Source organism: Ahaetulla prasina, chromosome 3, assembly GCF_028640845.1.
Source record: "Ahaetulla prasina isolate Xishuangbanna chromosome 3, ASM2864084v1, whole genome shotgun sequence".
NCBI classification, from domain to species: Eukaryota; Metazoa; Chordata; class Lepidosauria; order Squamata; family Colubridae; genus Ahaetulla; species Ahaetulla prasina.
The window spans coordinates 211736583-211749873 of NC_080541.1; the positions used below are offsets into that span (position 1 = coordinate 211736583).

The 13291-nt window shown below is 39.7% G+C and overlaps 1 protein-coding gene across 2 annotated transcripts in view; it reads right to left on the reverse strand.

Moving 5' to 3' along the window:
• Positions 1-402: 402 nt before the first annotated feature.
• The window catches only part of PMEPA1 (prostate transmembrane protein, androgen induced 1), a 108899-nt gene continuing 96010 nt past the window's right edge, over positions 403-13291 (reverse strand). Inside the window, exons 2-4 of one of the 2 annotated variants that reach the window (XM_058177723.1) lie at positions 11820-11974; positions 1669-1722; positions 403-1578 (exon numbers count right to left, since the gene is read on the reverse strand). In XM_058177723.1, coding sequence (XP_058033706.1) covers positions 1048-1578; positions 1669-1722; positions 11820-11974 — 740 coding nt within the window. In that variant the 3' untranslated portion in view covers positions 403-1047. Of the gene's footprint in view, positions 1582-1668; positions 1723-11819; positions 11975-13291 lie in introns of both variants that reach the window. The other variant, XM_058177722.1, reaches the window with a different exon arrangement.

The following is a 13291-nucleotide window of genomic DNA, read 5'->3' on the forward strand; positions in this document are numbered from 1 at the left end:
ACAAATGTTTTTGTGCAAATATTTTTTTTTTCAATCTTTAAAGTTAAGTGAAATAAAAGAAAAAAAAAGTTGTAGCATCCACACACGCGATTCAACGAGATCCAAAAGTGGGGAAGGGGAAATGGAGGAGGAGGAGGAAGAGGAAGGGGCGGGGAAAGGACTGCTGTAGATTTATTTAGAAAGGAGAAACAAAAAAATAAATCAAAAACTTCCTAACAGAGCTCAACAAAGAAATGTTTTTGCAAGTTTTGTTGGCTTGTGCATTCAGACCAAACATAACATGTAAATATTTATACTACACAGAGGTGGAGAAGGGTGTTTGGTTTCACCCCACCTCCCCGTCTCCATATACTACCCCCTCCTATTTATCAAGAAGTGCAGAGTGTTTCCTTTCTTTTTTCCTATTGTTTTTCTCTTTCTCACTTTTTTACAACGTCATACATGCTTTCTTGAGTCGGCTCTCAAAAGTTGCCATGTTTTATATTCTAAGTTCAGAAAAAAAAACACAACAAATCATTCCCCCCCCTCAATAGGCCTCTTCTAATATAAAAATACTCCTGCTTCCCATCCCCACACACATACAGTTTCTCTTATTTTTTTAATATATATATTTATATATATATTGCAGATTTTTAAACAAATGTTTTTGTGCAAATATTTTTTTTTTCAATCTTTAAAGTTAAGTGAAATAAAAGAAAAAAAAAGTTGTAGCATCCACACACGCGATTCAACGAGATACAAAACTGGGGAAGGGGAAATGGAGGAGGAGGAGGAAGAGGAAGGGGCGGGGAAAGGACTGCTGTAGATTTATTTAGAAAGGAGAAACAAAAAAATAAATCAAAAACTTCCTAACAGAGCTCAACAAAGAAATGTTTTTGCAAGTTTTGTTGGCTTGTGCATTCAGACCAAACATAACATGTAAATATTTATACTACACAGAGGTGGAGAAGGGTGTTTGGTTTCACCCCACCTCCCCGTCTCCATATACTACCCCCTCCTATTTATCAAGAAGTGCAGAGTGTTTCCTTTCTTTTTTTTCTTTTTCTTTTAAAAAGGGTGCCCTTTCTGTTTGTCCTTCTCTTTGTTCCACATCGTTGTGCTCTCAAGATTGCTGATGGGCGAAGGCGAAGGGAACGAAGGCACCCCACTGTTGTTCTGCTGGTGCTGGTAAAACGTAGATCCTGGGAAGTGGCCAATGACCTCATTGTACGTGGGAGGAGGCCCTTCCATTCGGCTGTTGCTTCCGTAGCAGGTCGCGCTGATGCCCGAGTTGCTGCTTGGAGGGCAGGGCCCCCCGTAGACTGAATTATCTATCAGGTCACTGTCAAAGATGGTTCTGTTGGGAGGAGCTCGGACCGACTCCCTGTTGAGTTCCATCTGCTGCTCGGGGTCTCGGAGCTGCAGGGTGCAGGGCCCCTGATAAGGTGGCGGCTCTTCTCCATCCGACAGGGAGATGGTAGGGGGCAGATCAATTTCGTGCTGCATGTAAGGGTAGGTTGGCTGGAATCTGTTGAAGCGATCTCTCTGCAAAAAGGATGGGACTGCTAGTCTGTCGGTAGGCCTTGGTGTATAGACTTGCTGCTGGAGAGAAGGAAGAGGAAAAACCATGAGGTTGCCATGCAAACCAAGGAGCTGGGCTTTATCCTCTATTTCATGTCCGTTCCTTACCTCTGTTACACCATTTCCTGACACTGTGCTTTCCGAAGGCCATAAGCTGCCATCCTAAAAAGTGGAAAGAAGACAGCACGTTTTTAGAATAGAATAGAATAGAATAGAATAGAATAGAATAACTTTATTGTCACTTTAAATGTACATCAGCAAACATTAAAATGAAATTTCGATGCATACAGCTCACAAAGGGTCACCACCTCCAATATAACTTTGTATTTTATTTATTTAATTATGTTTTGTTTTGCTATGTTTATGTAGTATATATTTGGAGGTGGTGACTCTTTGCAGTACTATTATTATTCATCTTCTCATCGTTCCTATCACCCATCTTCTCCCACATACGACTGTATGACTGTAACTTTGTTGCTTGTATCCTTATGATTTATATTGTTTCCTAGTATGATTTGACTGCTTATTTGTACCCTAGGACTATCATTAAGTGTTGTACCTTATGATTCTTGACGAATGGATCTTGTCTTTTTATGTACACTGAGAGCATATGCACTAAAGACAAATTCCTTGTGAGTCCAACCACACTTGGCCAATAAAGAATTGTATTGTATTGTATTGTATTGTATTGTATTGTATTGTATTGTATTGTATTGTATTGTATTGTATTGTATTGTGAGCTGTAGGCAATGAAATATCATTTTAACGTACGGTCTACCTTTTCTTAAACCCAACACATTAAGATAGTATAGAGATTTGAAAGCACCTGCTCCTATGCGGCTGAGGAATCTACCACCAAGCAGGTGGGATGTGTCAATAAAAAAGGTCTTCAGATATCAGTGCCCTCCATATTAGGGAAGCTAAGGGGCAGAGAACCTGTTTGACTTGCTGAAGGTCCTGGGCCCCATGGTGCATGCAGATACAAGTAATTGCTGGAACCCTGTAGAGCAGAAGTGCCACACTAAACTGGCATTTTGAGGATCTCTCTCAAAAGCAGAGCTTGGAATTAGTAAGTGGAGGTTGTTGGGGGAAGCAAGAGGTTTCTCATGTATTACAATCCTACACAAGGCTTAAATTACCAATTTTATCTTTTAACACCCTCCACCCCTTGCAAAATGTATGGACAATTATTTGGGCCTGCCCATTGTGGAGAAGTTTGAGGATCACATCTGTCCCATTTTGCACTCTGAAGAAAAAGTTGTTGTAAAATCAATGATATTGACCGTAATGGGCCAAGAGATTGCAGTTGTCTTAAGAGTTGAAGCTGGCAGAACAGATTCTTGTCTAATGATATTTCAGAAGGTTTCGAATGTGACGAAATTCAAACTGTGTTTTTTGTAGGTTTAAGATCTCTCTGAGTTGCAAAAGAGAGGTATCACATTAATGTCTACAACCTATTTTAAAACAGAAGAGTATTAAAAATGATACGCCTTCATTAGTAGTCTGTAGCTTTCAAATCCAAATGCTGATTTAGGGGAAATTAAGGAAAGTGAGTGATTATTTATTTATCTATTGAACTCTTCTTGGAAAACTACCCTTTTTCAAAATACACTTTGATCTGCAACATACCATTTGAGGGCATTGTTAAAAAAAATAAGAAAATAACCACTTATTGAAATATCTTGTTATTGAATTCAAGATGACATCCCTGTATTTTCTCTATTCAATCCTCACAGCAACCCTATAAAGTTGATTAAGCTCAGCCAAAGGGAAACAAATAGTCACTGAGGACAAAAAAAAAAAAAATCAACACAATTCCATATTCATGTTGCTCCCTTTTTCAATATATTGGTTAAGTAATCAGGCCTTTATGGTAAGCTATGTTTCTATCATGATTCTTTATTGGTGGAAGCCAGATTTCAGCAAGACAGCTCAATCCATGGCTTTTATTGAGAATAATGAGTATCAAGTATCCTTTGTTCTTAACCTCTTGTTAATTAGCAGTAGAAAGATACAAAAAAGAAATGAGTGTGATTTCCTTCCAAATTCTCCATTTCCCTATTATTTCTGTGTCTTCTCTTCTTTCGCTGAAATGCACTTAATGTTTTGTTTTTTTGTCAGAGACTGGGAAATTCCTATTGCAATTTTTCTCCCTCCCCCCAAATAAGAACTTATAAGACAAAGCAAGCATTTTAGCGCATATTTAAAAGCTTAATCCATATTGTTTCACCTTGCTGCCACATTAATGTCTAAAACAGTTCCTCCCTGCTGAGCCTTGTTAGCTGGGAGTTGCAATTCAAATGCATTTATTGGTGATTAAATTTAAGAGGACTGTCTAGAAAGTTGTAAATCACAAAAGTGACTCTTACCAGAAGAACTGGTTAAAATGGAAGCTGTGGAATACAGTAAGGACAATTAGGTTTAGAACTTGGAAAGCTCAAATGCACTGGAATCTAATCATTTATACTACTTTAAGCTGTGACACTTGCTTAGAATTTTCATATTCTAGCTCTATGGGATTATAAACATTAGATGTGGAATTTCCCTTTATCCAAATCTGAACTTCCCCAAGGTTATTTCATCAATGAGTTCTCAGCTCTCAGCTTCTTCATCTACAGCATATTGAATCAAGTATTGCATGGCCATGCATGCCTTTAAAAGAAAATTAGCAAAAATGAAAATTGTACCTCCAGTTGAAACCAGAAGAGGGGGTGACAAATTTATTGGTGTGCATCTAAACTAAACTACCTGATAATTGCCAATTATCACGCAATAAGGGAGTTATACAAACTTTGCATAATGAATGCAAATTGAATAGAAACTCCCAAAGTTATAAGTAGCAAGAGACAGGATGCTAGTCTGTTCAGATCAGTAGGGGGAAAAAAAAGAATGTTATATTATATCCTGTTCCTGTCTATGAAGTTTTACACGACTTCCCCCAAACCATTGTCAACTCTGGAGGGATGAAAAATACTCTATTTTTGCACTCTGTGATGTTTTCAGTGCCTCATGTAGGCAAAAATAAGTTAAAATTAAGATGGCTTCAAAGGTGAAAGTATGCCGTGAAATAGATAGGCTACACAGTACCAGCCTGTCTTGCAGTATATTTAGGCATCAAATGCCTATCGAATGCATTCTGTTCCATCGTGTTTTAAAACTCTGCTCTGCGCTCATAAGCCCCAAGGCAGTGCTGCTACTCTAAGAAGGGAAAAGAAGTGATTTATATGGAAATGAACCACTCCAGATGTTTTCCCCTTCCTTCTGTTTTATAGCAAATCTTGTCACAAAAATGCCTCTGTATAAGATAAGGGACCCCTTTGAAGTGAAAGATAACGGATTGCCAGTGCTGATTTCATACGGCGTATTAATCCAGTTGCAGCATTTGACTGATGTAACTAATAAAAAAATAAATCCGTATTTCAGAAAGCTGTTGTGAGCCGCTGCGGAATTACAGATTCAGGTGGGACCCAAAATTTGGTTAACATAAACAATAACCGGTGTACCAAAAATTAGCGGATGTACCTCCAGATGGCAAGAAATAACTCTGCCTGTTTCACCAGGTGAAGATTTCATTAAAAAAAGAAAAGCAAGCAAGCAATGCATTAATATATGAAAATTTCCAGCAAAATTATTCCATTAACGTCTTATTCCGGTTAAAGGTTCCAGGGAAGTCATTTTCACTTATATAAAGATGACTGTCTCATTTGTTTATTAATTTTTCCTGATTGTTTTCCAGAAACTGAAGGCAGCCTAAGTAAGCATTTCTTGCAATTTTCTCCCAAAACAACAAGCCTATAGGGTAGGCCAGGGGTGAAATCCAGCACATCACTAGCTGACAGGACAAACATCTGTTTCTTGGTTGTTGTTGTTTTTAATATTAATGTTTTATAGTTTTTATGGTTTGCAGCCCAGAGTTACTTTTGTGTGAGACGGGTAGCCATATAATTGGATGGCTTGATGGATCTTGTCAATCATGCCACTGCAACAGGTATAGAGTGGGTCTGATTGCAGGTATGTCTGTTATCTCAAAACTCTAGCTGGGTTCTTATCTTACATCTATTCTGGCATCACCGTTCTTCAATAAGGTTAAACCATAGATTGAAAGGGAGCTGAACCAAAGCCACAGTTTTTATTTCAGATTTTCCTCTCCTTCCTTTCCCCTCTCTATAAAGGTTTCCTTTATACTGACTTGCAGATTCTTTGGAGTTATATTTTGAAAGCAACGGGGTAGGGTTTGAACTGGTCCACTCAGCGGTTACACTATTTCAGCCTTGCGCTAAACTAGCAAGAAGCCAAGCCAGCAAAGCTGTCTAACACTACTGAGCAAATTCTGATACACCCCCGCTTAAATTTACTACCTACTGATTGTTCCCACCATTCCACAGGGGATGTAAAATCGTCACATCTATCTATCATATTCAACTACCGCTGATAGACAAGGATTGGCTGGAGGGAGCTGTTTGCATGAAGCTACAGGAGGGTGGCCAAAGAAATACGAAGGGAACGCTTGTTTGCTCTATCACCCTTATGAAAATTGAAAGAGTTATTGTGTTTAGAACAGCACAATGACAGCAAACAGGGCTGATCAGAGGCTGCGCCAGAGGCCCCCGAAACAGCTAACAAATGCCCCATTGACCTCAGTCACAACTAGTCACCCAACATGCTATTGGATATAATGGTGACAAAAGCAGGCTTGATGCACCTTGCAGTTGCCATTGGATGCAGCCACCTTAAAGGGGAAGACAATTATTTTAGCAAGGCTACACCAGGGAATAATTTAAGCCTGCCTCCTCACTCATGAAAAAGAGGGATCCAAGGGCATGAGGACCCAGATTGTTGGGGGCAATATGCCGACTCTATGAACCTGCTTAGAGAGGGCTATAAAGCACTGTGAAGCGGTATATAAGTCTAAGTCCTATTGCTATTGATATGTTTGTGCCCAGGTTAGGCACAAGGAGGAAAAAGGCCTTTGAGGTATGTGAAGAAAAACCTTGCTGGGTTTACTAGCCTTGAAAAAACATCAGGAACTCTCCTTGATGACTAGATCTTCTCATCATATCAGGTAGACAAGCTGGTCAAGATTAGCATGTAAGGAGGACCATAAAGAGTTTCCTCAAATGGAAAGCTAGCTACACGTGGAATTCAACAAAAGATTTAGTTTGGAATCATTTCGAGCATATAAATTCATGAGCCCTGCTGTCCCTTGGAACAAACCACTGCCTGAATGCAAAGAAAAAAGAAAAAAAAAGAGGCTGTTTCGAGCATTTTGGCTATGTTTTTACATGGGAAACAGCTCTGTTTCTAGTGTGAAACACACTGTTTGGGGCTTGAATTTCTTCCCAAATGCTCAAAGCAGTCAATTTTGCATTCAGAACGATAGTTTCTCCCCTCTCCCATAAAATTCAAGTTGCGTGGGTTAAAGATCTGCCTGATAACAGTCACACACCTACTAGCCAGAGTGGACAGAATCACAGTTAAACATAAAAATGTTTATATTTCATCATCCCATGGCAGATTTATTAAGTGGTGAGTATATCATTGCCTTATGCTCCCTGGTGTCTATTTAATTTAGCAGTGAGGAAAGCTATTGCATTATTCCATCTGCTTCTACAGTTCTTTAGGCTGATGTCAAGCTGACAGTCTTGTGTGGTGAAGTCAGTTAAAGGCTGCCACTAAGTTGACAAGCTGAGACTTTTCAAGCTTCTCTTTTTCCTTTCCATTTTTAAAGAGCTTTGTGCCTCTTCTACATACGAGAAGCCTGCACTGCTTTTGATCTGGATGAATTAATCCAGATTAAAAATTCTAGAACCAACCTTACACTTGTTCACATCCTGAGTCAACATCAAAACAATAGGTCCCACTCAATTGTGACATAAAATTAAATCATCATCATCTTCTTTTAAAGACCCCGTAATCCCTTGCAGAGAAGAGTCTTGGGCAACTGAATTGAGCTGAGTGTTTACTGGCTGGATGCCCTTCCTGTCGCCAATGTGGAGATTGTTTCAGTGGATATAATTTCATTGTGCCCAAAGAGAGAAATATCTGCCTCTACTTAGGATTGAACTCACAGCCTCCTGATTATGAGGCGAGAGCTCCACTTCTAGGCCACCACACCACTTTGTGACATAAAATTAAATATAAATTGAAATCACATACAGGAGAATAGCACCCTTTGGGCTCCAGTGGATTCCTGCATTGCTTCATTGTACAGTTTAATCTAGTTTATTTCAATTCATTCAATTCATTCATTATTTCAATTCATTATTAAGAAACTTATTTGGTTAGTAGGGTTTTGGGGTTTTTTGTAGAAATCTATGGCAAGGAGGGATGATCCACAAAAGAAACCCACTAAAAATTAACATTCTAAAAAGAAAAAAAACCCAGTAAGGTTTATAATTATTATAATTAGCTTTTAATACATGTCATCTTTATAAAATTGTAAAGTAAAAAACGTCCCTTTGAATGTAAATATGCAAAATGGAAAATATAAAATTAAAAGGGCTATAGAGGGAAATTCCTGGTGAAATGCAAACAGAGCAAAATGAAGTAGTAGAAGAATTTTATCGTTCAAAACCCCTTCTGTCTTAGAAGTGAGGGAGCCATGCTGTTTTGCAAAGCAGCTTTCTGGGGGTGCTTAAAAGATAAGTGCCCTTATAAACACTCCAGGGATAACAGTTCTCGCTCATTCTTCCCTCACCCATATCAATGTGTGTGACATGTAACATAGGAGGCTAAAGCTTTGTTCAGAGAAGTAATTCACACAGTCCACAGAGATAACCTATTTTCCACCAAACAAATATTCACAAGGGGGGGGGGCTGTGGCATATTCTGCCTGAAAGGCACAACTGAGTAAATAATACATTCCCCCCCCCAAACAAATCTTTAGCTGTATCAAGTATGGGGGGGGCGTGTCCTTGGTTAATGACTAGTTCAGTGACTGCTCGAACTAATGACAGCATTGAATAAGATCTAGCTGTCGTAGGACCTTGTAGGCATGTGAATGTGTCAGTGTATACAAGTTCATGAATTGGAATAGACATAGTAACAGGTCAGTCAATGGGGACTGTTTGGTGACTCAGACAGTTTGGAGCCTGGGCTTGGCTTAGCTTGACTGTTATGTATAAAAGAGTTGGTTTGCCCTTGGTTGCTTCTGTATATAGATTCTGAGTTCTGGTTCTGGCTTCTACTGCATGGGTATTGTATACATGCATCATGCTTTATATTACTGTATACAAAGAAGATTCTTTTATACATGAATCCTGCTGAATTATTTACTTGTGTGCTGGTTGGATTGCTGCAAACAGAATGCTATCCCGGCACTTGCTAACCAGCTTGGATTTTTGACCATTACAACATCCCATGGTCACGTGGTCATGATTTGCAATCTTCCCTACTGGTTTCCCACAAGCAAAATCAATGGGGAAGTCGGCAGGAAGAGCCGTTTTGGTTACACGAAGTCTTCACTTAATAACCTGTGGAAATTTGCTTAGTAATGGTAACTGCGGATTGCTAGAACTGCCAGTGCACCAAGATCATAAGACATCATGCAATTGCAACAACCATTAATGGTTGTTAAGGAAGGATGCCTGTTATGTGACCTTGGGCTAAGAAATAGAATAAACAAAACAGAACGGAAAATGAAGGGACTGTTTCCAATCTACAGAACATAATCATTCCACTGTATTTAGACTCTCTTCGGATTGCTATGTCCAGAATTTTAATAAACAATTTGGAACACATTCAACAAAGGCCTGTGAAGATGGTCAGTGGTATTGAAAGCATCCAAAAGAATAAAATACTCTTAGTTCGAGAAAGGGGAAATGATACAACAAGCATATCAAATACAAATTGGATATAATGCTCTTTGGTGTTCCAGAGGCCACTAAAGGTGGAGAGTAGATTATATTTGGTGAAACTTCTTAAAAGGAAGAGTTGTTTGCAATAGCACTTGTTTGCTGGGGTTTTTAACCCAAAGTTATATTACTGGGGAGCCTTTAGCTCTAAATTTACTGGATCCAGCAGGAAACGGAACTAAATACTTTACCTGAGACCTCCACCTTTATAATATATGAATCTAAATGTCTTTGGAGATTCTCAGTCATCCAGGTCATGGTTGTCCCAAAGGTGGTTTGTTCAAGAGGCAATTGGTTTTTTTCTGAAGATGTTTCGCTTCTCATCCTTGGTGGGCCCTGGTGGCTCAGGCTGTAAGATAGCCTGTTATTAAAACACAGCTGCCTGCAATCACTGCAGGTTCTAGTCCCACCAGGCCCAAGGTTGACTCAGCCTTCCATCCTTTATAAGGTAGGTAAAATGAGGACCCAGATTGTTGGGGGGGGCAATAAGTTGACTTTGTAAATATACAAATAGAATGAGACTATTGCCTTACACACTGTAAGCCGCCCTGAGTCTTCGGAGAAGGACGGGATATAAATGTAAATAATAAAAAAATCAAAAAAAAAATCCAAGAAGCTTCTTCAGCTTCTTCAAAGATGAAGAAGCTTCTTGAATGAGAAGCGAAACGTCTTCGAAAAAAACCCAGGAAGTCCAGTTGCCTCTTGACTAAAGGACCTTTGGGGACATATGAGTCTATAATTGTAACCTGCAGGCTGCATATTCTTGATTTTCCACACTAGGGGGTGCTTTCAGGTTCTTTTTTTTTTATTTCTTTTTGTCACAACAGTATACACAAACAATTGTCATAGATAAAACAACATATTTTGAAGAAAATATACATATATGTATAAAAATATGCATCAACTATATCAATTTGATATGATGAAGGGAACAATAGGACAGGAACGGTAGGCACTTTTGTGCACTTATGCACGCCCCTTATTGCTAAGAATGCACCCAGCTTAACCATTCTAGAGACCAACAGCTTGGAATTAAAGCAGTGACTTCTTCTTTATTCCTTTTCTTTAACAGAGCTATGCAAATATCTGTGGATCGGCTTTGTGTCAACCCATGTTTGAGTGATGAACCCCCCTGGAGGCTGCTTTGCAAAACAAGGTTGCTCCCTACTTCCAAGGGAAGTGTCAGGAAAGGCCTCGGATGAAAGCCACTTTCAAGTAAGCATCAGAGGAGACTGCAACAGGTGCACCTTGATGAGACAAACCCAAAACCACCCTACATGGACATAGTGAAGTTTCCTCTTGCCTCTTCATTTATGGGAGACTAATCTCTACTGTTGTTCCCAGGGCTATATATCATTCAAAACATAGCCTTGGAGGAGTGCTGAGCTGTGGACAGGGACAGGAATTAAAATTCCCCAAGCATAGGAAGCCCTGAGGAAACAGTGATTAGAAAGTAGCATTGCAGGCGAACTCTGCCTACAGCCTGGAATTCGACTCTGACCAGCTCAAGATTGACTCAGCCTTCTATCCTTCCAAGGTCAGTAAAATGAAGGCCCAGACTCTTCAGGGCAATATGCTGGCATTATACACCACTCATAGTGTTGTAAAAGCACTATGGGGCAGTATATAAATCTAAGTGCTATTGCTATAGGGCATGGCCTGCCAGAGACAAATATGGTAAGTAGTGACTTATCAAGGTCGAATCTATCCACCTGGGAAGGTTATCTCAAGTGGAACTGCTGAGAGTAATCCCCCCCAACAATATCTATAGACTAGTTGGCAGCCTATCCATTGAGGGTCTCAAGTGCTAGAATTCACCACCGGCAGAATTTTGTGAAGACCTTCTGGTCCAGCTGTTTCATAAAGCAACTGAAACAATGACTTTTCCTGGTTTTTAACCTGTTTTTGTTGGATCCACTGGAGTTGTTCGTGTTGTTTTATATGTTTGTTCTACTGTACACTGTCCAGAGTTTCAAAATTGGGGTAGGCCACAGAAAACTTCAATCAATCATTAGTGGGAAGTTCAATGATAGCAGGATGCATTCGAATATCTGAGCCACCTGAAATCGAGATGCTGTGGAAAAACGTGGAGAACCTATCACTTTCTACTTCTCTGCAATATATGTGTGTGTGTGTGTGTGCAGGATTGGTATAAAAAAGGTTACTAACTTTCACCTTTAATATTTCAAAGGTATTGGGATCTGCAGCATGCATTGGAGGAACCAGGAGATGAAAGGCAAGATGGCAAATGCAACTTCAAGATGCTCTGCTTGCAGTTTTGCCTTTTTGGACATCTCCTTCACCCCATCCTCATGGACACTATTCATAGGATGGATTGACAAATAGGAAAGTCTCAACTGGTAACAAAAAGAATTGCCCCCCCACCCCCCACCCCAACCTCCTTACCGATGATAGGTTTTCTTCTCTTCTCCGTCCTTGGCTGGGCCGATTGATGAAGGACCTTGCAGAAAGTTTGTAGTGATTCAGCAGGCACGTGATGACAACCACCATAACCATCATGACCACCACAATTATGATTATCTGTACAAACTCTAATTCCGCTACAAAAGAGAGACAAAGAGAGAAAGGTTGTATTTTAACAGGCCTCGATACAAACCAGAAACAGATAAATAAGAACAAAGGAAAAATTCTGAGGACAACAGTAGATGTTTACAACAATTAGTCATAAGAACTAGCACCTCACTATTATTTTCCCTTTGTGTGGTATGCCTTTTTTCAAGTGTAAGCTTGAGAATTAGGAAAATCTCTTTACTATCCATTAACTATTCAGAGAAGCCACCTGAGTGAAGAGCGAGAGGTAGATGCTTTATATAAGGGACAAAGCAATAATTTCTTTGTGTTGTCACAAAACGAAAGAAGAAGCATGACTTAAAAAGGGTTTGCAGTATTATGAACAAAAAGGACTTGAAAATGGCTTATATACACTTAACTTTCTCTACCTCCCCTTAAGACAGCGGTTCTCAACCTGTGGGTCACAACCCCGTTGGGGGTCGAATGACGATTTGCCAGGGGTCGCCTAAGACCATCGGATATATGGGAAGTATACTTGCAAGTCGAAGAATCGCGCTCCAATGGTTGACTCCACAAGCCAGCTGCAGGCTCTTCAAATCGCTAGCCGAATTCGGCTTCAGGCGCGATGAATTAAAAAAGAGAGAAATCTTTGCTCTGATGTCTCTCTCTCAAGCCAGCTGCAATCACTCCCAATCGCTAGCCTAATCTGGCTTCAGGCGCAATAATAGGGGAGGAGTCTCTGCTTTAATGCCTCCGTCCTCAAGGCAATCGCAAGCTGTTCAGATCGCTAGCCAATACGGCTTCAGGCATGATAAATTCAAAACAAAAATAATTTTATGGTTGGGGTCGCCACATCATGGGGAATTGTATTAAAGGGTCGCAGCACTATAAAGGTTGAGAACCACTGCCTTAAGAGATCTTATGCAAAAGAAACACGAGACAATATTCATGTTCAAAGACACCCACTGATTATTTGAATCTTCCAAAGTATGAAAGATTAATCAAGTAAGACAACTCCTCCTGGAAAAATAACATTAATAATAAATGATAACAAATAATAATAAAGCTTACTACATCCTACGACAATACCATCAAACAGCAACATCTACCCAACCTAAGTCTTTGCAAAGGACTCGATAGGTGGATAAAAATGCCAAATCCAGTCTAAACACCTGGCTGACTGTGTTTATCATCATTATCATCCCAAGACAAAATGCCAGCAAGGAAAAGCACTGCATAATCGATTTCTGCAAAGACTGAAGGGAAAGTGGATAAAGATTAAACCTGGCAATGACCTACAATTGGAACATTAAAAAAAGAAACTGAAGGCTTGATTTTGACTGTTC